The sequence below is a fragment of the Spea bombifrons genome, chromosome 6 (assembly GCF_027358695.1).
Source record: "Spea bombifrons isolate aSpeBom1 chromosome 6, aSpeBom1.2.pri, whole genome shotgun sequence".
Lineage (NCBI taxonomy): Eukaryota > Metazoa > Chordata > Amphibia > Anura > Pelobatidae > Spea > Spea bombifrons.
The window spans coordinates 34,210,330-34,235,311 of NC_071092.1; the positions used below are offsets into that span (position 1 = coordinate 34,210,330).

At 39.2% G+C, this 24,982-nt stretch overlaps 1 protein-coding gene across 2 annotated transcripts; it reads left to right on the forward strand.

Moving 5' to 3' along the window:
* Positions 1 to 935: 935 nt before the first annotated feature.
* BTBD8 (BTB domain containing 8) lies at positions 936 to 23,848 on the forward strand. Of its 2 annotated transcripts, none has more exons than XM_053470233.1 (18): positions 936 to 1,435; positions 1,971 to 2,153; positions 2,764 to 2,987; positions 3,560 to 3,677; positions 3,902 to 3,991; positions 4,890 to 4,970; positions 6,524 to 6,620; positions 7,279 to 7,367; positions 7,630 to 7,732; positions 8,361 to 8,543; positions 9,187 to 9,324; positions 12,555 to 12,684; positions 14,073 to 14,134; positions 14,652 to 15,285; positions 18,445 to 18,538; positions 19,481 to 19,614; positions 20,137 to 22,224; positions 23,286 to 23,848. In XM_053470233.1, the coding sequence occupies exons 1-18, from the start codon at positions 1,317 to 1,319 to the stop codon at positions 23,747 to 23,749; spliced, it is 5,031 nt and encodes a 1,676-aa protein (XP_053326208.1). In that variant the 5' UTR covers positions 936 to 1,316; the 3' UTR covers positions 23,750 to 23,848. The 2 variants fall into 2 exon arrangements, with proteins under 2 accessions (XP_053326208.1, XP_053326209.1); XM_053470234.1 differs by having other exon boundaries at positions 14,655 to 15,285.
* The last annotated feature ends 1,134 nt before the right edge of the window (positions 23,849 to 24,982 follow it).

Consider the following 24,982-nt stretch of genomic DNA (forward strand, 5'->3'; position numbering starts at 1 on the left):
TCATTATAAAGTGAGTCAGACACAGGCCTTGGTACAGCTTGACTCCTTTCATTATATACTGAGCCAGACACATACGGTGGTACAGCATGACTCCTGTCATTCTATAGTGAGACACTAGATTGTCCTGGAATGAAGGTACCCAGGTCCCAGTTGAGTGCCAAGGACACAGCTGATCACAAGGTGGGCTTGGCATTAAGGCCATATGCTGTGTGATGAAGTAGGTCCCGCCAACAACTTGATACGCATGTCAGCTTACATTGCACGGTGCCAGGCATCTGCTAATGCAGGAGCAACAGATCAGGAGAGTAGGAGAGTATAGAGCGCCAAAGGCCAGTTCGTTCCTGGACAAAGAGCAGAAAGGATAATGCGGGAGCAGGTATACCAGACAGGTGGCAAAGAGTGGCACTGCACCTGCCTATGATGTTCATCTTTTCTTGGAGCGTGTAGGATGGGTGTAGAAGTATCTGTCCTACAGTCCTAATGCTGATTGTGTACATTAACAGTCTCTCGATAAACAGTCTATCATTAGATCTCCATTGCATAAACAGTCTCTCAATAGATCTCCATTACATAAACAGTCTCTCAATAGGGCTCATTAACGTAAAATAGCTCTATCCGTAAAGCCCGTCCCTAGCCACACCCTCTAAAGGAAAATGTCCCTGTTTGTCGTATGCGGTATGATCCCCGTTACGCCGACCGGCTCTAAGTGTAAAATTCCAGTTTACTCTTCACTTCATCGGGCACTCGCATTTGGCTGGGAGGGTCCTTCGATAGCATTCTACTCAAATAACAAAGTTAAGTCCCCGCCCCTCATTCCACCTGCTCTGACTTGTCCAATCATAATGCACGACAGCATAACCCGCTAGCTGCGACTGGCTGCGCGTATTGTTTTGGTGCGGTGCTTCCGGGACTGACGTCGGAGTCGGCGAGGGGACGAACATTCGAATTGCAGCATATGAATAGAATATGCGTGACCTCGGGGCATCGTGTCTCTGTTAGTCCCAGGGGACGTGGCCTCGTTGTGGTTTGAGAGTGTGATTTCGGGGGTCTTACGTTACCTTCTCATCTCAGTGCCTGTTTACACGTTTCTTCCGCTGTAACCTTGGTTACATGAGTTGCCGTTGTCCTAAAGAGTTGTTGGAGGCCTGTGTGCTTTCACTAGCAATGAATCATCATTAACGGGAAGCTCGGGAGACGTAAAAGTGAATCTGCGCTGCCAGATGCTTCATAACGGATTATGATCTGTTTGTGGCATAGGAGGGTGGGATCCGGTGTGCGTGCGGTGCAGTGTGAGGCGGAAGTTGGGGTAACTGGGGATGGCAGCCGGTGGTCGGGCAGCCCCTGCAGACATGACCGCTGTTTATGCCAAGGAGGTGGCAGAGAGGCGCAGGCTGCAGGACATGCTGTGTGACCAGCTCGGCAGAGACCTGCTCAGGTATGGCTTCGGTTTGTGTGATGCCTGACAGGTGCTTTCTTCACTTCTCCAAATAAACTCGTGTCTCATTTCTTCAGTATTTTGCAGACACTTCAGAACACACTATTTCTAGAATAAACTGCTTTCAGAGTCCGCATTGTGTGAGAGGTGGACTCCGGCCTCCCAATAGAGTAAACTACCATAAGTTACGATGGGACAGTATATTCTTACTTTGTGTACCGTATATATTAAAATAAAACCCTTGTTTTCTTTGGTGTAGTTTGACTTCTTGGTGTGACTAGAAGCCAGCCTGCGGACTTCATCGCAATTGACTTAAGGACAGCAGGAGAGAACGATTACAATAAATAAAATAAAAAAACCTCCACGTATTAGTCTGGTTTGTTAAACATGAAGTCAGTCGCGACAACAGAGTCTTAATAAGACTGGGTTCTTCAGGCACACAAGGGGTTAACACAATACTCTGCTTTAACATATTTAGCATATTGTATAGTGCATTGGTCATGTTTTTCCTCTTTATTTCGTGTTTGATTTACAGACTTCTGAATGAAGAAATCCATACAGATATTGTTCTTTGCGTTGACAAATCAAAATTTAAAGCGCACAAGGCCGTGCTTCGGGCCAGAACACCAAGATTTTACCGATATATTACTAGACACTCATCAGCAGAGAAAAATACTCTGGCCAATGTCGAAGCTTCTGAAATTCAAGCCTTTTTAAAGTAAGTTAAAAATGTCTTTTTTACCTTCAAATGTAATCCAAAGAAAAACATGCAAAAAACCTCTATAGTAACCTAATCCCAGGTCTAATAATGTTAATCGTTATATAATGCCAAGTTTATATGCAAGGTCCTATATAGCCCATTACTCCAGTGATCGCATCCTCTTGCTTTCTTCTGTTGTTATTTATGAATGGACTTCAATAAAATGTAATTTTTAATTTCTCAGTTTTGGATGATTTGCGTAAACTAATAATATAACCAAGTGAAGGTAAACTACCCATGTTTGAGGAAAGTGTCAACTGATTGTTGAAACCACGACTCTCTGGCAAACTCTCCGGCTAATTCTCTCTTTAGTGAATAAACTCAAATACTTTGCAGAGCGTCTGGTCGGGGAATGTATGCGATGGGTTGTATGTTTTAGTACCGACTACCTGCTCGGCCTGGTTATATCACTAAATACATGTATGTGTTAGAATTGTAACTAATGATGCAGTTAAGAGGTGGAACTTGGTTATTTAGCAAGTGATTTGTCTGTGTTTTTAAAGCATGTTCTATATTTTAGTAATTATTTAGGGTCATTCAATCTGACGTGTTTTTATTTTATTTAAAGAATTGTGTACTCCTCACATTACAAAGTTAAAGAAACAGAAGAGAGCATTCTGGGTTCAATAGACAATGAGTGGCTGAAGTCAACACAAGAACACAATGATGACTTAAAAAGTAGTATTCATGATGAGAACCTGTCTGCCGTGGATAAGGATGGCAAGCGCCTGCTTTCTATTAAAGATGTTGAGAAATGCCCTGTGGAGAGCGGGAATAAAACAGAAACACAAGGTGAGATACGTAGAAACGCGTAGGTACGGTTAGTTGCTGATGTCCAGAAAGTTGACCAGGTTTGGCTTTGTATCGCAGGATCCCCCCCCCGTGCGTTATTCTAGTTCAGGCATAGGGTAGACGGTAGATATCAACCCATTGGGTGATTGGGCTCCACATTGGGCCGCTGCTCGGTGTCTTGGTTAGGAAGATTAGTAGGTGGCGCTTGTCCAGTGGGTACCTCCTGTACTGCACAACCTTCTGAGACCGCCTGCCAGCATACCCCACTAAAACAATTCAAAAAAGTTTGGGAAATGCATAAATGGACCAATTGGCAAATGATTTTCTGCCACCATTCTCTTTGTATTTTATACAATACCTTATCCTGGCGCTCGGCACAAAGATGTCTCCCATGCTGCAGTTCGTCGCCACTGTACAATCCCTCTTGAGCTCCTCTGTAGCATTTGGACATTGTGAATATGTGCAGTATTGTAACTTAAGAGGTACTTTTTATCGTGTGTTACAGCACCGCTATATTTTTTCCTTTGAAAACAGATAAACATTGACATTTTGTTTATTCTCATGGTTTGCAGACCATTTTGAACTGGAAGCTGCTTCTGAACTCGGAAATGATTTGCTCTGTCTCTTCCTTCATTCTTGGTGCTCTGACATTACCATTCAAACAGAAGATAAACAGTTTCTGGCACACAGGTAACGGTTCACAATTCATCCTTGGTTTGAAATGTTATATTTTTCTTCTCCTTTCCCTGACGCAGCGGAGTAAGTGTTAGAAATCTCACACACACAGTTCATCTCTTAACATGTAATGTAACATACATGTATTAAATCCACGATAGTAAACAGATGTGATGGTCTCTTACTGCTACATACTGGACACAGAAGTGTGGGGTCTTCATATTCTTTACATTTTGCAGGGCTATATTATGTGCCAGGTCAAGTTACTTTGCTGCAATGTTAAGTGGATGTTGGGCTGAGAGTTCTCAAGATCTCATCCAGATTCGAGGGTAAGTACATTGTTCACAAATCTAGAATGTTTTTTTCTTTTTACTAATAATTGCATTTAATTGGTATTTGCAGCATACGTATCTATTATCACTGTGACATTTATTTACTTTAATTTACTTTTCTTAAAGTTGATCTTCACTTTATTTGTTTCAGTGCGATAAACTAAAGTTATGTTTACAGATTAACGAAACGATATCTAGCCATTTTAATATGTCTATATCGCAGGGAGCAGCCGCTTTAACGTCATGTTTGCAGTACCTCGCTTAGTCTTTCCCATTAACTGATCTCTCCCCTACTGTTAAGTTGCTGACTCTTGTTGATGGGTTGAGCAGCCTTTTGAAACAGTGGGGTGAGGAGAAGGCAGAGAACTTCTGGACAGACTTTGAATAGATAATGCTGGCCCTGCCAATGTAGGATGCAGATCTCCGCTTCTATGGGTTAAATGTCCCCTTTAAACCAAATATCTCCAAAACAGCTACCCTGACAAAAAAACCCACAAGCTATAGGCCATTTTAATTATAATTCTGCTGAAACAGAAATAACAGATGGCTGTGAATTTATAATTTCTTTGCTGAAAGAAGAAGCCGGGTGCAGTTTTGAATCGAAAACTGGAAGTAAATAGGGAGCAGGAGGACCGGTTTCAGAGGCTAGCGAGTGAGTAATGCCAGGTAGCGGCAGAGTAGTAGCGGCCCCGTTATGGGTAGAAGTAGTTAGCTGGGATGTGAGCTTTGCCTAGTATTGGAATATATTAGCCAAGCAAGCTACAGAAACAAACCTAGATGAGACAATATGCCACCGCTGACAAGCCCGTGGATCAATCTGCGCTATACATGTGTATGACGAGAGAGAGATGTGGGGCTTTGTGGTGTTTTCGTTTATTTGAATTCTGTTTTGCAGCATTTGCAGCGTAGATATGACTGTCATGATGCATTTCATATATGGAGCGATACTGGACCTGCCTAAGAATGTGGAGCCTGGGTAATTAATTCAACCTTATACACAAACACGGGGCATGTTTACCTATACTCTGAAAACCTTGGTTAAATATGTTTTTCTTTGTAAATTAAACAGATGTGTTTGTTTAGCTGGTAATGTAAAGGTTGTATTTTTAGCTATGAACAGGTGGCAATAAAGTGGGACTACATATATATAATATATATCACACACACACACACACACACACAGTGGAGTGTGAGAGTAATTTCCCATAAAAGTGTGTTAGGTTTCTTAATACAGATTATCTGGAATTTTTCGGTTTGTAATATATTTTAATCTAGAAATCCTCTGGTTAGCTGTCTCCCCAGACCTGCAATAATCGCATAAATGTTGTTCCTTAAATATATTTAATATTGAAATAGTATCAGATCTGTGAAATACCAGTTAGAATACCATGACTCCTAAAGTATTATTTGGTATAATTGTTTGGGGGGCTATTTGTGTTGAACTGCTTTAAATGATTCTGAATATTCACTTGTAGCGAGTATCGTTGAGGCTTCTCGCATGTTCCCACAAGGTCACGCTCAGCAGTGGGCTTGGAGACCCAGATTTTGTGACCTTGCATGACTTTGGTAATCTTTGGAAAGGCAGCCATCATTATTCCCTGTATTTTCGCACTGTCCTACACAGACATTGGGTTTGCTGCTGCAGCATTGATCTACACAGTGAACAAATTACGTTGTAACGACCCTTTCAACCACTATTTTATTATTGATTACAGACTGATTGCCCACGTCCTCTGTGTCTGGCGTCTTTGTGCTGTGGTGAAGTTTTAAATGACTTCAAACCCGTCACTAATATTTATTTTACGGGGAAGGTCCAATTCAAACATATTTAATATATTTAAAATTCTGTGTTTTTTATTTGGCATTCAATAAAAACAGGTTTTATGTCATTTTCTTCTGGAAAACTTCTTTTATCTGAAGGCTGCCATGGGAGGCAGTCATGGGATAGAAACACAGAATTTAACGACAGATGAGAGCCCATCAAGTCTGCCAATTTTTCCTGATTAAATCATAAAAAATGATGGCAGAAAATATAAATTTGGCCCATCCAGTCTGCCCAACCTCTGAATACTTCCCTTAGTCCCTGGCCTTATCTTATATCTAGCTTAAAGATAAGGTAGATATAAAGGCTTGGGTCTTAATCAGTCCTTGGTCTTGCCTTAGATCCAGGATACATGCACGCTTAAATCCCATCCACGGCTTCTGATGGGAGGATGTTTTATGTTGGAATGTTTTTCCATTTATCTGGTACCGTCTCAGTAAAGTAAAACTCTTTTGCATCACACAAGATTTTTTGAAATGGTCTTCCAAGTTTGTCTAGGAGATTGGGCCAATATATAACACTCCTGAACACAGACATATGTGACAGAAATGCAGCTGTCTAGGAAAACTATTTTAAATCAGAAAAAAGAGAACATCGGTAGGATTTCCCTTTAATGTTTAAGTATTCACACAAATAACGTTCTCGACATTTTAAAACTAGGTTTGCTTACATGTAGAATTACATTTTTTTTTCTCCAATTCTTTCAGTCATATACTTTCTATTGCCGATATGTATGGATTGGAAGGCCTGAAAGAAGTGGCAATTTATGTTCTGAAAAGAGACTACTGCAAGTTCTTCCATAAGGTACATACGCTTCACCTTCAGATCATTAACACCACCTGCATTGTCCATAAACCGTACACGTCTTACTACTCAAGCAAATGATAAATGCTCGTTTTGTTATAGTTCTGTAGGCTTTATATTAAAATTTTTGCATCGATGTCCTAATGTTTTTTTCTCAAACATATGTCATGATCTATGGAATATTTGTTCCTGTATAGGTGGACAGGCTTTTTTTCCCCAGAAAGGGAAAAATGTCAGAAGGGCTGTATAGTCTGACACTTGATGAATATGAAAAGTTAGAGGACTAGAGCTGCAGTAATGAACATGTTTGTTGAAGGTGACTAAAACAAAAATTAGCTTGAGATTTAAAGAGAATCTAGTAGAGGTATTGTTAAAATTTGACCGCGGAAATGTGGGAAAGCTGAAGAATCAATGACTTTTTTCCGAAAGGCCTTACTCTTTGTTTCAGTAGTAAACATTAAATGGCTTTGTGTTGAACTGAGAATTAAATTGGTTCGTTCTATGCCTGCAACTTGCATAAAGCTCAACACGACACGCGTCAGTAGTTCAGTTGGTTTTGATGTGAATATTTGTTTGTTTAGCTTTTCCTGAAGGGTAGAGGGTCTTTATAACCAGCCAATATTCCAAAGAAGCCACAATAATTTGTATTCCCTTTCAGCCAGTGGTTGGTATGCAGCCGTCGGTGTTAGAATGCCTTTCCATCGCTCACTCGCTGGGAGAGGAACAGTTGTATAATTCCTGTATGAGGTACGGTCTACAAGTAGAGCAGATCATTGGCATATTCGATTCGGTTAAATGATAGTCAATAAGTGTATAAGCTTCGATGAAAATAGTACAATGTTATTTAAATGTATATCGTTTCATGTTATGTAAGAATAATATTGAGATGGACACACGGAACTGTGGTTCATGGCTTGTATAGTAGACTTGTATGCGGCTTGTGTGAGATGCATTATGTCCATCTGAAAGTGACAATATATTCTGCATTGTTCTCCCATTTTTCCAACAGATGGGTTGAGAAATACTTTGTAAAATGTTGGTCTGAAAAGAGCTTTGCCAGTTTACCCTTTGATCTGCAGAGACAGTGCCTTACTGCCTTGGTTCAGTCATTGGTAAGTTTAATATCTTCTTGTTTTAGCTAAACTATCAGAGGCGGTGGAAATAGATTGCTCTTCTTGTCCCAGTTTCATCCTGGCAGTTAAAGATCGGAGACTTACAAAATTATTTAATTTGCGGTGTGCATTTGGGGAATCTGCTGGACTTTAGATGACTCAAGCACTCAGTATTTGCTAATATATTCTAGAATAGGTTTTTCGTATTTTGCACAATTATACCTCTCTTGTAGCAGATGTCCATTGTTTCTACCTGTCTTCAAAAAACTAGAGGGAAGTTCGGCAGACAAGGAAAGTAATTTCCTTAAGTGGTTTGTGCCCTATGTGCCACTGAATTGTTGAATAGTTGACTAATCCATCTTGTCTGTATGGTATGGACAGGTATCTGACAGATTCTTTTTCTAGTATTTCGTAACAGGCAGCCATGATATTATGTGCGCGGTCAAATATTTAATTGCAGAGACTGTACATACAGCCGCTGCCATTGGAAACTACGACCATCAAGCCTTTTTGTTTTGTTTAAACATTTGCCTGTGATGTTTTGATGCACTGAACCGTGTGTCTTTTATCTTCACAGTTAGTACTTTAACTAGAACCAGGAAAGAGAAAATGACCTTTCTATCTGTAGTCTTACAGGAATGCAGCTTTTCTTTTGATGGAAAGTGATAGACTTAGCAGCAGCCTCCCTGGTGTGAAATGGGCACAAAGGGCAAAAGATCTGGCATCGGAGCTTCAAGAGGAGTGTGTACGCTTCATGGTCACAAACTTTTCTCAGATCATAAAGAGCCAAAGTTTTTCCCAATTGTTACAGGTAAGGAGTATCCTGTTTGCTTTTTATATAAATAGTGATGTTTTTATGAATAACCACTTACTACAGACCATGACTTGTTTCTTCTACTCAGACTGTGTAAATGTCATTTTAATCTGATAACGGCTTGTTATGTTTAGTAAATAGCACATTGCATTAAAACATTGCATGAAATCATTCTGTTCCAGGGATGTGTTTAGGTGTTCTTGTTTCAACAGCCGTCACTAGTGATCACATTAAAAATAGTCATTACAATAACATGGAAATAGGTTTACATGTAGTGTAAGTCTTGCTTTACTGAGATGGTAATAGATAAGTGGAACGGACAGCCATTAGAAGCAGTAGAGGTAAACACTGTGAGAATTTAAACCTGCATAGTAGACATAAGGATATCCTGAATATAACGCAAGTCAGAGAACGGAAACGGGACAAATACGAAGACCGAATGGGCAGAATGGTTCTTAATTTGCAGTCACATTCTATGTTTACTACCTGTGGTCATTCTTTAGCCTGCCATTGTTGTGCTCAGCAATGATGTCACAGATAATACATTCAGTTTTTGGAAACTTAAATGACCTCGTACATATATTTTTTGCCCCTGTTTTTTACATGCTTTCCCAACTTACCTCTTCTGTCATCCATGCAGGCCCAGGGGATGAGCAGTACACCATATCTTCTAGAACAAGTTTTTAATGAAGTCGAGAAAAGCATTTCATTCCAAAACAGTTGTTCTCTGTTTATGGCTTTGGATGAGCTATTGAATCTAGCATCACAAAATGAAATGGTAAGTTCTTCAGAGGCAAAGTACCCTAATGAGTGGGTTGTATCGCAAAGAAGCATTTCCAGAGCCCTGAATTTAAGTTTACGCTCTCACGTTCTCTCTTAATGTCTCCCTACCTTCTCCACCAACCGCTTTCTTGTCCATGTCTCTTTTCCTGACTACTTCGTCTTCTTTATTCCTCTGCTGCTTCTCATGTGTTTGTTTGCTTCTAAGTGAACCTGGCCTGCCAGTGCAGCTCCATCCTTTTTGCAGGATTGTCCATCAGGAGGCCAGAATAACAAGGACAAAAAATCGGCACAAGAAGATAGGCATTTAGAGAGAGAGAGCATGAGTGTGAAAAAGCATGAGAGCGTGAATGACAACAAATTACATTTCCAAATGTAAAAAGCACCTTGAATTTCATCTGACAAAAAATGAAATGAAAAATTGGCATGAATAGGTTTTGGTCCATTTGTACAAGTCTAGCGTGTAACTGGTGTGTAACTGGTGACCATGTGATGGCTCAGCTGTTAATTGCCCTGATCGCAGTGCCTGTTCAAACCTCAGGGTCGCGGGTTCAAATCCTGACAGGTTAAACTCGGCACTTCACCCTTCTGGAGTCGATAAGTGACCGCCATTGATTGGATAATAATAACACCTATTATTTAGCTGCCGATTCGGTTAATTCCAAGAGCATGTGCTAAAATCACTGAGTCCCACTGGGAGGTGCTTTGTAAATATTAGTTGTTGTTCTAGTGGTGAAAGGCTGTTGCACATTCTTTTTTACAGACAGGCTGGAAGGTACCCATGTTCAGAAGCTCAGGAGGAATTATGTCAATATGCTTAAATCTTAAAGACACCCAAGACACTCCATTATGCAAATGATGTCGGCTGCATTAAATTATTTACATATTGTCATCATGATGTCAAGTCATGCCGTAACCATACCATGGCTTCATCCCTTATGAGCATGTACATTGTATGTCATTTAGCGCCCACTGGCCTTAAAGTGTCAGTATATTTAATTCTTAAGCAAATGGGAAAGGTTTTCTTATGTAAGCGGCAACCAGTGGGAGGTGTTGCATGTTTTTCTATTTCAAGTTATCCTCTGCCAGATTGTTGTCTTGTTTAAGATTACTCTGTTGAGGGCATTTTAGTTTATGGCTAGAAGGCCCACTTTTCCCTAACATAGAGAATACTATCTTAATAAGATCACATAACACTAAGTGGCTTATTTCACAGCAAGCCACAATCCATCGCAATAAACCGCTCAGAGCACAAGAAGGCACTTCCTTTTCTCCACAAGCACAAGTTTTTTTTTTTTTTTGTTTTTGTTTTTGCTTTATTGTTTTTTTCTATTCAACGTTCCTGTCTGAAGCATAATGCTGTCTGAAGCATATTAAGGGTTCATTTACTAACCCAGTCAGTGACTTGTGCCCTGTAATTCCCCCATTCGCACACGGAAGCTGAGAGTGCGCTTACTCTACACCAGCAGATTCTGTAGCTCAATTACAATTAAGGGATAATACCAAATTAACAATAACATTAAAATGGACATAATACAAAAGAAACAATAGCATGAACAAACGTAAAGCATGTCGACGCGGAAGGAGAAGGTAGCCCTGCTCTTAAAACCTTACACATACTGCAAGTGCATCTCCACTTTTTGTACCTGAATTCTTATTCTTAATGAATTTAAAATCTATAATGAAGAAAAACCTGCAAAGCCTCTGGCTGCAACACTGACAGCTCCCACCTTGTGATCCACTGGCTTTTCATCCTTCTCCCCGTACCAGCTTTTGAAGTCTGGTCTCCGGGAACACACTTCCACAGAAGATCCAGTTTTCACAAAGGCCAAAAAACCCACAATACTGTCCGCCCGCATCTAAAGCAGTCCTTGTCACATCGAAATTCTGATCATCGGTATTCCTCTTCTGCATTCTCCTTTGCAGCTCTCCTTGTGATAAACCAGAGTCTATGACCATGTTTTTGTCTCAAAGTCCTACAGCTTAAAAGAGACCAGACATCTATAATAGTCTACTTGGTGTCCCCTGATTTGATCATGATGTAAATTGACCAAAAAACCTAGTTTGGATCTTAAAATCAGCAGCAAACTTTTGTATGTATACACATCGATAAAAAGAATGAAGAGATTGTATCAAGAAACAGTATGTCTATGTTTTATATCAAATAATACAGACGTCGCCTCTGAAGTATTAAGAAAAACCTAAGGTCACGCGAGGCTTTGTCAGAGTGCAGGGAACCCATGAGAGATTTCTTACATGTAAAATAAATGACATTCATTCTTTCACTTTGCAGAACTTATCTATTTGGTGACACGTTTCAGTAGTATAAACTGTTAAATATATTTATCAATGACTGTTGATTCATGCTTGTATATAACAAGAGGAATCTACACGCTTGTGTATTAGCCACTGCTTTCTGCGTGTGTGTGTATATATATATATATATATATATATATATATATATATATATATAATATACATACCGTACTTGCCGGCTTGTAACACGCACCCTCCCCAGGACCGGAAGTGAGGGAGACGTCGCTGCAAATCGTGCAGGTCTAGGATTTATCGGCGTATAACACGCAGGTAGGGTTTCAGCTTCGTATTTAGGTTTAAAAAGTGCGTGTTATACGCCGATAAATACGGGATATATATATATATATATATATTATAATATGTGTGTGTGTATATATAGTAATTACGCGGAAGGATGTAAGCTTGCCAGTAGGGCCCTCTTTACCCAATGTGTATCGGCTTGTCTTGGTCTGTCAGTTCTAGGTCTGTCATACCGTTTGAATGTATGTATTGTAAGAAGCGCTGAGTAAATTGTTGGCGCTATATAAATAGAAGAATAATGATAATGTTGTGATACAGGGACTGTAAATTGATGTTCTGAAGGAACCCGCAGGGTCCTTCAACTGCTGAGCAGAAGAGCGGGATCCTCGATCCCGTGTGTATTTGCAGTCATCTGGCAGAGCGGCTCCAGTAAAGAAGTCTGTGTGTTTAAGATGGCGTTTCAGCGTCTGGTTGCAGCCGTTTCATGTTCACGCTGGTTGTAACTGCAGAAGCAGAGCTGGTTCTAAACCCCTTCCACTAGGCCGTCGTACCGTCTAAGTGATGACATCACTGCCATAGCTTAGGGAGTAAGTAGATTCAGAGAGAGGAATAATGACTGGTTGCCATAGAAATGTGCTTCTCACCAGCTGCTGATTTGTTATTTGAACATAGGGTTTTACGTGCAAGATACAGGCTGTGCGCGATAAGCTGTGGACCTTCCTGCTTCAGTCTTTTTATGCTGTTCGGCACACAGAGGGCTGGAAATTGATGAGAGCAAGCAATCAACAGAAAATACAAGCCGGTATGTTAGCCATCTTTCAACGCTATAGGATTCTATATTTACACTGTGATTGCTTCTCATATATTCAAGCAAGATGTGCAGCTTAATGTTGAAATAAGCATTTAAAAGATTGATGAGATTTAAGGTTCTAATACTGTCTTTTAATGTTAAAATTAAATTTTTAGATTTTTTTGCTTGTGGGTTTTCTAGAAAGTAGCAAAATGGAACAAGTAGAACCATAATAAATTTATATTTTAAGCCGCATTTGACAAAACATGAATTATATAATATATAATTTTTTTACGCAAAAATCGGCCACTAAGAAAGCATGTTTTGTTTTTTTTGATTCGGATCCAAGCCGCATGCCGGAGTGATGTATTAAGCATTGTTCAAGCACACAAGTGGTTAATCGGTGACATTATGTCTTATGTGACATTGTGCATGCATGGCCCTTATCGGAGGCATCACATTTTGTTTTCTGTTTGCACACATATACAATATTTTTCACATGAATAATACCGCAAAGAGCTATGTAGTAAAGAATGGGATAATTAGCCGAAGCGTTCCTGATTTGATTATTTATTATCGAATAGGAAAATATGATTCTGTGGGTGTGGGGCTGGTGTTCATTTACGCTTATGCGTGCAATATTGTTACGAAGCATATTTCTATACCGCATAAAGGTGTAATTGTAGCCCCTGGTGTGTACTACTACCAACAATATATTAGCAGGGTGGTGGTCATGTGTTTTTATATATAAAAATGCTTATTTTAACAAAATACATATATTAATAAAAATCAGGGGGTCTTAATATCTCTGCATAGATTTCCATACTCATTTCGTTTTAGTGGAATAATAAAGTTAATACATCAAATCTAATGATTCATGTTAATGTGTTCACAGCTGCTCTTTAGACTTTGAATTATTTACATTTGCTAGTTATTAGACAAACATTTCTTCATAAATCAGAGCTCGGGGATTGCACTTCCGTCTTGATGCAGGCATTTCCCCGAAGAAGCCTTAGTAGGTAATAGTCTTGTGAAGACCGTTCTTCATGCTGCCTTTTACTGCAGAGGGATCTGACTGTGTATTACAGACACCATCACAGAGATCAATCCTTTGTAGCAAGCATCTAGAACAAAAAATATATAATAAACTCCATTGTTTGTCTGTTCGAAGCTAGTTTACAGATGGTGGAGGAGACGGGGATTCTCTTACAGGTAGTTTAAAATATCTATATGGGTGCGATCTTATTTGCCCAATGCCTTTATTTTGCTTTGTAAAATGTAACAAATGTATTTTTAGAAATTATATTTTGTATTTTTATGCTAGGCTTGTGGATATTGTGTTTAATGCTGTCTGATACATTATCTATCACCGTTTCTTGCTTCTGAATTTTATTACACAGCTGCTGTTGACAAAGGTGATGATCGAAGACTTACAAAGAAACCAGTACTTACTAGCTCTCAGGTAAAGTGTAAAAGGGATTTAACTTTATCTGTTCGCCAGAATCGAAATGTTTTGCAGGCTATAATCATCGCTTATTTGTGATGTATATGTGTCTATGTGTGGATTGGTATGTGAGCTGACCAATAGTTTTTCTAGATGGTAACCACAAGGGTTAAATATTGATATTTCCATTTTTTGTGAATGTGTTCTAATAATGTCAGTTATCTGCAGAGATATTTTTGTATTTTTTATTGTATGTAAATGCATAATTCCACGGTAATTTTTAGATCTAATAATTTTGGTACTCCCACTGAATCGTTACACTACACTGTGCATTTCCTAGCCTCTCCAAATTTGTCACCAGATATCATAGTTAAATTAATAACACAGCGGGGAAGATTTGGTTAATTGTGTTACCACCTGTATAAGCTTACACAATTGGCTCCTCATATGAGATCATTAGGGCATTATCATTGTAAGAGATGTAACTGTTCTCATGATTGAAATGGTATGCTCAAACTGTGTCTCTTATTTTTAGCAGAGTCGATCTAGGATATTGGAAATAAAGGAATCTTCTCAGACGGTGGAAAGTAAGAGACATTCTGAAGGTAGTTTGTTTTATCCAAGGAAGATGAAATCTGATTCACTGGGAGCTTCTGGACACACATCAAATGGTAATAGAAATTCTTCTGGGAAAGGAAAGGAAGATGATGTGAAAGGGAAGGATGGCAAGAAACCTATCACAAAGGGTACAAAGGACCCGAAACCCGCAGAGAAAATTGTTGCAACCAAACCAAAAATTGTTTCAAAACCCAAGCCAGAATCCAATGGAAGTGCAAAAACCGAGAGCTGTAATGCCAAGGGAGATACAACAGGCGCACAAAAAACAGCCTTGTCTCAGCGACTAGGAGCTAGACCTAAAGTTGTAAATGGTGGTATAAATTCACAGGCTAAAGTAAAATCTGTAAAGAAGACTAACAAAGAACTTTCATCTCCAGTCAAATGTACAAATGGGAAATCTGTGCTCTCCAATGGAGAACATCCTTTGTCCAACAAATCACCTGGAGAAGCAAACCATGATAGAACGTCGGATGAATGTCGCCAGCCAGCCAATTGTTCTCCACAAGGTGGCAAAAAATGTGTTTTGGATGCTTCTAAGGATCTAGGAATGAGTGAGTACATATTGAATGGTCTACAACCCTGTTCTTTAGTTGCAAGCATAAAACGTGTTTTTATGCACAATATGTCACGTTCCTCAGTGACTATAGCTGCTTGATTGACTTGTTTGATTAGGTATTCGCGGGGGGAACCCTAGAACCCTGGCAGAGTTGACGTTCTGGGGAATATGACTGGGCACTCCTGCTCAGGAACCTAGGTCTAAAAGATCTCGTGCTGCTTAAACATTGAAGTCCTCCTCTGCCTACTGTCCTCCATAGATACTGTATATCTCATGAAATGTCCCTAACAATAGACACATGATCGTTGTTTCTATACTCCAACCCTGTTGTGTCTGCATAAGCCTTGACACTAGACTAATTCACTCTTTCGGTTTTCTGTTAACTTTAGTCTAAACAGACTAAATGTCTGCTAAGAAATGTTTCTCGAAACTGTCCATTTTCTAATGCAGGACACCCACAAAGTGGTAATTCAAGTAAAGACGCCATCTTAGAGATTTATCCCAAATCCTCATACCTGTCCATGCTATCACCAGGCTTAGTTATTTTCTTGAGAGGTCAGAAGTAGGAACCATTAACTTGAGTAGGGTTTATACATATCTGACATTTACACCAAAAAAAGAAATACCCTGCATCGCACCAAACCCCCAATCTCAGATAAATTTCTACTAAACGAAACCGATGTAAAGCCTCAGATGTTCACACTTGCCTTGGTCCCTTATGGAGGCAGCCTGTTGGCAGACAAGTTTGCGTATTCTGTTAAAGGTATTCACAGATGCTTAACAGAGAACAAGCAACTCTCAGTATCGCGCCCTATGGAAAGCCATCCCACTTGGGATTCGGTACCTTGAAGCTTGCACGTGCACACAGAGGAAAATATCTTGCATCACATCAGTTTAATGCAACCCGCTCAGAAATTGCCAACAGTGAACAGAAAAATTACAGGTGATATTTCACCAGGGCCCTTAAGGAGATAATGTCTCTCACATGGGATTCTTTTCTCAGTTCTTTTCTCGCTTTCAGAAATCTATTTACAGGTATTTATGCAGCGCCAGACTGTTTATTGTTTCTTATGAACTGTTGAATATTCGGTTACTAATCCATCCGCTGTTAGCTACTGTATATATTAATGAGACTGTTCTAGTCATACGCTTGACTCGGCCCTAGTATGAGTTGATATGGGAAACAAGGAAGGTGGTGGTCCATTTATAAGGAGGTGTCCTTGCTTGAAACAGGGAATGAGTGCATGAGCTTCCTGTTTGGTGGTGTCTTCCATAAGAAAAGGAGAAATATTTCTCAGCTGCTGCTAGTAGAAGTGGACCTGGATGCGTGTGGCCAGATAGATATTCTTTATAATACTACAGATTATATCTAGGGGTTGGTACATACCAGTACTCGTGCAGGGCTTGCTTTAAGAGCTACACAAAGCCCGTACAGCTGTTCTGTAACTGCTCAGGGCACTGATTCACCCATTGGCATTCATGATTTTTCTACTGCCAAATGACCTCCGAATTACACTATATGACCAAATTATATGTGGGCACCCCTAATTAATGAGTTTAGTTGTTTCAGCCTCATCCATTGCCAACAGGTGCTATGGAGCTCAGCAGTATTTGTGTGGTTCTGTCAAAGGATGCCGCCATTGCCAAGTTGCGTCGCTGTGGGGCTACTGGGGCTGAAGCCCTGAGTCTCAACTTCATAGCCCTGACTAGCATACTTTAGCCCCAGAGTCTCTATTAGGGGCTATGGGCCAGATCATAGATCTCCCTCTAATCGGCCCCAAATTAGTGCAGAGCGGCGTGATATGATGGCAAATCCCAGCACTCAGTACCAGCAATGTATGTAGGGGGTGCAATTTCTGTGGGTACAATCTGGGTGCTGGGGTAAGTCCTTTATCTACATATTATAGAGTCGGATGTTTAAAGCAGATAGACTCGGTTGCATATCGGTGTGATGGTCAAGTCTCTACAAGCTTCTAGTCATAGTGTATATTTTGAGCCACACACTATCACAGTGTTTAAAAATAGATGCTGTTATATCATTTTCTGCTTGACGTCTAACTGAATTGTAAACTATATGAAGCCTAATCAAATATTTTAATGTTCACTTCATCTATCCTTTAGCAATAAGCCAGGCATTTGCTGTCTCTCTTTGTGGTTCCTGGCTATAAGGCTAATCATTGGTGTCTGGAGATATTGCAACCCATACAGTCATGTGGACTTGTTTTATATATGCTTTTTTGCGTTTATTATTGTTAAGTTTGATATTTCAAGCAAATAATTAAGCAACATGATTAATTGTATATATTGTGTATACTTGGCTTTGAGATTGTTAGTTGTCCCAAAGTCCAAGCAGCATACTAGTTTAATGGGTTTAAAGGTACATGCAGTGGCCATGGTATTTCTCACTAGCCCATTGGCTGTAACCTGCCGTTTTAATGTCTGCTTGGCATAGGACTTTGCATTAAATTCATAACAAGCACCTAGCAAAGTTCATTGCTGCACAGAATGGCAGGACTTACAAGCATCCTATAAATCGTCCTTGTTGTATTGGTGTAGGGCTAACAAAAAAGAATAGAAAGTGTTTCTGTTATTTACCATGACCAAGTATACATTAAGCTTTCCAGGTAAGACATTCATTTTTAATTCAGTTACAAAATTTGGTGCCCACATTTACTCTTACACTTTCATTCTCGTTCACTCTCTCTCTCACGCTCTCAAAGTATTTCCTTACCTTCTCTGCCAACCACTTCCACTTCCACATCTTCGTCTTTTATCTTCTTTCCTCTCTTCTATCTTCGTTCTGCTATCTTTTATCTTCTATCTTCGTCCGCGTTTTGTAACTCGGCGGGAACTTCAGCCAAAGTCGGGGGAGAGGATGTCACCGAAAGCACAATCATTTTGCCCTTTCTTGAAATCAGGCAGGGCAATATAGCAGTGCTTGCTGGGACGTCCTCTCCCTGATCCTCCAATAAAAAGATTGTGGCAAAGGTGGCATCTTATGAGTTTAAAGTTGTGGAGCTTTTCGGTACAACCCATTGTACTGCCAGTGTTTGCTAACAGATGTATAAAATAAAGCACATAGACATGCCATCTCCATAGGCAATCATCTCTTGTATTCTCCTTTTTCACTTTTTTTTTTTCTTTCACTTTTTAGCGGCAAGATGGAAATCTCCAGCAAAGTTGACCAATGGAGCCTCTGTCAAGAGAAAGGTTAATAACGAAGCTGAGTGCCACAGGGATACAACCAGGTCTGTCCAAATTTGTATAAATAATATCCTTTGTAATTTGTGCAAAGTTGATTTCCATTTTTCCCCCCAGGAAATAAAAGCATTTAGATATTTTTTTTCTATGGAAGATGACAGATAAAATACACTATTTTCCAGTTAAAAAACAAACAAACTGTACAGTAGACCTGTGCATTCATCATGCTTCGTCGCCACGTGTAGCTGCCACTATTACAAGCTGTTTTAGCGTTCGTTGATGAGGTGAAGTGGAAGGGACGGTGGATAGGAGGGAACGTATCAATGACTGATAGGTAGAAATAGCCAAACAAATAGGATTGTTAGGGCTGTGATTGAGGGGTCCAAAAACCTGTGGGAGTTTTTCCTTATTTTTTTCACTCCGGCCATGCATAGGGTGTATGAGATGCCCACCGGAGCATAACCCATTTGATTAACCGTATGCAATAATGCAGTGATATCCCTTATAAATACACACACACCTGCATACACCCTGACTTCCAGAAACCGATCCCAGCACCTAGCTGCAGAGTATCTCTCTTCCTGTAGCTGCATGTTGATGGCTGGGGGTAAGGGGATTCTGGGCTAGGGCAGTTTATTTCATCAATGTAAATTTCATAAAACATTACCAAAATAAAACCAATGTTGCATTACATTAATGGATTTTTGAGTTTGTGTTTTTTTGTAAAAAAAATATACAGATCAAATTTCAATACTTGTAATTCAATACTGAGAGAATTGGTAAGAGGTCTGAATACTTTCGCAAGACACTGTATGTATGCATATGTGCAATGTGAAATTCAATCTGCCGTTCTTGAATCTACAATGCAAACAAAAAGCAAAAGGCAATATTTTTATATGAATTATGATGGTAATTCTTGATAGAGATATATTTGCCTTAAAATACCTGCTTTTTCACTTATGATATTGATCAGAATTTTTTCTTCTCAGTCCATCAGCCAAAAAAGCACCTCTCAATGGAGACAGTGAAACAGTGCTTCAGAAAAAAAAGACAATCAAAACTAGTAATTGCGCTATTCAACAAAGGGCGAAGAGTGCCCCAGCGGCTCTGTCAAAAAAACAAGGTAAAGGATTTTTTTTTTGTATGTTTACAAAGTGTGCAATTTCCCCTAGATCATCAGGGGCACCAGCTAAATGTGTTCTACTTGGGACCATGGTATTAGACTTTTACCTAAATGTTTTTTGCTTCTTCTTTGCATTAAATGGGACTACAACATGCTATCGTCACAAATGCGACAATACACCGACAATTTGAAATACTGATGTCTTTACTAACATTTAAATTTGTCCTCCCTTATATGAAAAGTGGGTTTGCACAATTCTTATCTGGGGGGGGGGGAAGTTGCATTATCTACCTTACCGCAGATTACTTCCTACTGTCTGCTCCCTATCTCCAACTGTACAAGACCCCTAAGGTCCATTAACATCTAAAAAAAATCACCAGTAGACTCAAATGTTTATATGATTCTATATTGTACCTAGTTGATCAACCTTCAAAGAGTGTTACTAACTGCTTAATATTTTATCTTTTTTGGGACCAATTTAGCAATATCCATTTTTATGTTTTTTTCAACTTTTATAACTAGGAGTACAAGGCGATGGAACAACCCTGGTGAAATCTGTTTCTTCCAAACAACCTGAAGTCAAATCAGACACAAAGTTGATTAGTCAGTCTACATCTACAGAGAAAAATGGGCCGACAAATAAAAAGAATACAAAACCTCCACTTGTATCAGAAAGTAAAATAAGTGCACAAAAAGGAACGCCAAGTAAACAAGGTTTAAGTGGCAATAAAGGCTCAACAACAAACAATAAAAGACCAAAGCAGAAAGCAGTGATTGGGTCACAATCTTCTAAAGCTTCTAACCATCCGCAGGAACAAAAGGGTTCTGCTGCTGAATTAGAAAATAGCCATGGCCAGGAAACATTGTATTTGGAGCAAGGTACAGATAAAGCAGGGGGCTGTGGGGACACAGAAAATGATTGCAAGCGAGCTGCCTTGTGTCCATCAGGCCATTCGGAACATCAGTGTTCATATCACCCTGACCTAAACGAGCATGAGTCCAATCGGGAGAGTTCAATTCAAAAGCAAAATTCTAATACACAAGAGTCTGATTTAGACCATCGCTCCTGTCAGAAAAATACGTTAGTAGTTGCTGAACTTAATCCAAAAGACAGTATTGATCTTATAACACCAGTCGATGAACAATTATTTTTGAATAAACCAGAAGGAAAAATCTGCGATTCAGAGAATTCCAAGTGTGCCGACAGTTCAAGTGAAAGTGAATTATGTTCCGTAAAAGAGGTCGAAAAAAACCCAAGACCAAATGGTAATCGAAGTACCAGTGAAACCTTTCTGGAACTCCCCCAGAATATTAGCAGTGTTTTGCATGATTCTAAAAGAACTGCCCACCCTTTTTCAGATGGCATACCTACCATCCATCAATCTGCACTTAGAGGTAGTGAACATTTTATGAACCTTGCATCAGAAAGGCAAATCATGGAATGTCCTAGAGACGGTACCATTACAAAAGTAATAGAGCGACATGAAAATTCTGAAATTCAGTTTATGGATCACTGGAATAAGCATTCAAGTGCTTTACTAGAAAGAGAGAGTCCAGAATCGGAGAGCGGAAGTGCAAGCACCTCATCTGATGACATCAAACCCAGGTCAGAAGATTATGATGCTGGTGGTTCTCAAGATGACGATGGTTCAAATGACAGGGGAATCTCGAAGTGCAGCACTATGCGATGTCACGATTTTCTTGGGAGAAGCAGCAGTGATACCAGTACGCCGGAAGAACTAAAGGGCTATGATGGCAATTTAAGAATAGATGTAAAGGTTAAGAAAGAGAATTCTGAATTGTTCCGTGTTAATTCCACAAGCGATGATGAAGTACCACGAAAAAGACCAGATATGTGGTTGCAGAGAGATGGGCCAAAACACAGTAGTAATCCAAAAGCTCTCTGTAGTAGCATGCAGTTTCCTCAAGAAATAGAACATTTATCCTCTTCTGCTGACGAAACAGAAGACGAGAGATCAGAAGCTGAAAATTCTGCAGAGAAAGCACCATCAGGTGTTTCATCGCAGCCCTTTCAAGGAATAGTGAATTTAGCTTTTGATGATGTCGCTGAATTTGACAGTGAAGGCCAACTTGTTTCAGGCAATAAAAATTTTACACGATCAGTTTTGCTTTCTGTGGATGAGTGTGAAGAGCTAGGATCTGATGAGGGAGAGCCTCATTCTTCACAAATGCACAAAGCAGAGTCTTTGACACCAGCGGATGTATTTGAAAAAATTACTAACGAGCATTCTGATGGAGATGACAAGCAAGCATTGAACAAAAACACTAAAAGCTCTGATGTAGAAGCGCACAGTGAAAAATGCATAGATGGAATGGCACTGGTTACAGAGGTACTGCCCGCAAAAGAGCAAACTCCTACGGATGTTGCGCAATCAGATATACACAAGGGCTTCTTCAAACATCCTGAAAGTGAATTTAAGTCCCAAACACGGCCTTGTCGTTTGGACCTTTACACCGCAGACCCTCCCGATACTCAAAGGTTTTGTCCCAATAAAACCCAAAATGCTTGTAAGAGTGATAATCTTGTCTATCAAGGGAAAGACAACCATGAATCACCCACTGAAAACTCCAATACTGCTTTACCAGAAGGTAATAAACATTAAGTATCAAAAATAAAGAATTTGTTTTCTGTTGCAGTGTTATATAAAAAAAAAATATGTACCTAAAAATGTCAGCCGTTTGGATCAGCTAGTACCGTATACTTTCACAGCAACCTTGTTGATATAGCTGCTTGATACAGAATAAGTAACTAATACAGTTTTCAAGCGCTTTCTTCTAGATTTGAAATCAAAAAGTTAATCGTAGGTAGATTTGTACAGTCTTTTTGCGACAGAAAATCCTCTTCATTTGTAAAATCAAGTGCAAGTTGGTTAGTTGTTTCTCTTATCATATTTCCGCAAATAAACCTCATAACTTACTTTATAAAACCTATATTTATTGATTTTATAGGATAAACCGGCCACGGACAGAATGAAAGGCTACTTATTTTTTATTAAAATAATCTTTAATTCCACAAAATTAATTTCAGTATTGTATTAGCTATAAAAACGGTAACTCTTGCCACTTTCTACACATATAAGTAAATTATTTAACCTTAATATTGTTTGCTAGATTTTTTAAGTTTTTGCTTTTACAAATTTAAAACAAAGTATAAAGTTATAAATGTATATATATATTTACATGTAAATACAAAACTAATAGATTGATCTCTAGTTCATTTTTGATGAGGATTGGGGAGAATCCCTTGAAAAAATTCTTTGTTTTTGATATATGTCTTTGTGTTGAGTGACATTTGCATGTTTAAAAATATGGCTGCCTATTTCAATCATTAGCTAATACATGAAAAGTGTCAATTTAAACGGCCAAAGGAGTGTCATTGTGTTTTGCTGCTTCTGTATGTTTATAAATGTCGACACGACTCATTTTCTGTATCAGAAATGTTGAAATTTAATTTCCAAAATTTGCTTAGTCGGAGTAGTTCTATTGCTCACAATTTCTACACAGTAAATGTTTTACTGTACAGAAATCAATATTGTGTTAAATGTCTGTGTGTTCACTTTAATTACCTCATTGATAGTACGTTCGTCTTCAATGCCTTTGGGCCAAGAGCAAAACTTTTTTACAATGTGCAGTATTATGAATTATTTCAGGACACATAGATGATTTTGACTCATTGGCACACACCTGCATTTATGAACATCGTCCGTCAAAGTCCCTTTCTCCTATATATGAGATGGATCCTGGAGATGGAAATGAGCAGAGAATGAAGACTGAAACTAAGATTATGGATTTTGGTTTTGAGGATCAGCATTTTGTAGAAGGGGACTGGACTTTATTAAGACAGCTATTAGCTGAGCATGGTTCAGATGTTGACATCATAAATTCTGTTCCTGAGGACCTTAGCTTAGCACAATATCTTATCAATCAAACTTTACTTTTAGCTAGAGAAAATTCAAAATCTCAGGGTAAAGCACAAGTCGACACTTCCAGTAAATGGGGTGACTTGACATCTCCATTTGATGATTCTACAAGTGCCACAATGACTAGCTTTTCTCCTGAGGACTCTTCACCACATGGGGAGTGGACAATTCTTGAACTAGAAACACATCATTAGATTGGTTGCAATCTATGAACTTTTGCTTTATTCTGCAATCTTATTTCTTGCTTGTAATTACTGCGCTGGTAATTTAAATAGAGGTACATTTCTTTACATACCATATGAGGCTTTAAATTACATATGTTTTTTTTTTTAAATAGTCCCTAAGCTATGCAATGAGTCCACCAACCACATATTTGATAGAGGCTTATTATAATTATCCAAGGTTAGAGGTCTCTTCTTCTGCTTTGCTTCCAAGATACCAGGGACTTTTCTACAGCAACATGTAAAGACAAAATTATTAGAGACATTTACAGTAGTTTCTAAAGCCTGTATTGTTATATTAGCCATCCCAGCTCCTAAAGTATGGTGGACACTAAGCGGAATCCAAGACGCTGGTAAGCAACTTCCAAACTATCGTATTACGTTAAAAATGTTATTATCAAAACAAGCTGAACAGTCTGTTTGAAGGGCACGTTTTTTTCCCCCCACGTTGTTTACTATTTATATTTTGCATTGGTTGCTTGAATGAGACCTGAGCATGTAATTTTATTCTCTGTGGTTTATAGTAATAAACAGGCTTGCCTTGAAATAATTTTGATTGTATTCTCATTATTTTTTGACTATAAATACATTTTGTTTCATTCTTATCCAAATCTCTGTTTATTGTATTATAATAACAGCTTGACAGGTTGCAATCTAGCAGAACACAATATGTAGAACACAAACAATGCAAGGTCAGGAATTAAGTCTAAAGTAATCGCTGCACCTGCCAGTGTCGTGAGTGGTTATGACTATATCAAGTGTAATAAAGGGATAAGGGATTAAACATATAAATTCAAAAACAATCAAGTTGGTCTCCCTTAAAGTACCCTGGCACTGTGAAAAACATAAAAAGGGGGAGGGTGAATGAGAGGGAAGGGAGGAAGGAAAAAGATGTCGGCAGAATATATATTTCTACACATAGAGAACCAATACACATTGTTCGCAACAGATATTGGTCTTTAACCAACCCACAGAATTACGGAGGGAAGAATGGAGGAGTAATCGCTCCACGGCCTGGTGACAAATCCATATCTCTCACCTGCCCCATGAAGTGGTGATCTGACCGGGTCCTGTGACATCCTGCAATCACCTTCCCTCACTGACCCTGCGCTCACTTTCTGGCACGCAGTGTCGGTTGTGGGTCTCAATCGGTTTGCCGCTCGGTGAGGGAACTACAGGCCACAAGGAGCATACAGGAGGGAAGTG

Coding starts and splice junctions, on each gene's coding strand:
- BTBD8 (XM_053470233.1), top strand. CDS start 1,317: ATGGCAGCCGGTGGTCGGGCAGCCCCTGCAGACATGACCGCTGTTTAT. Junction 4,971..6,523: donor CCTAAGAATGTGGAGCCTGG/GTAATTAATTCA, acceptor CAATTCTTTCAG/TCATATACTTTCTATTGCCG. Junction 12,685..14,072: donor TCAACAGAAAATACAAGCCG/GTATGTTAGCCA, acceptor TTTATTACACAG/CTGCTGTTGACAAAGGTGAT.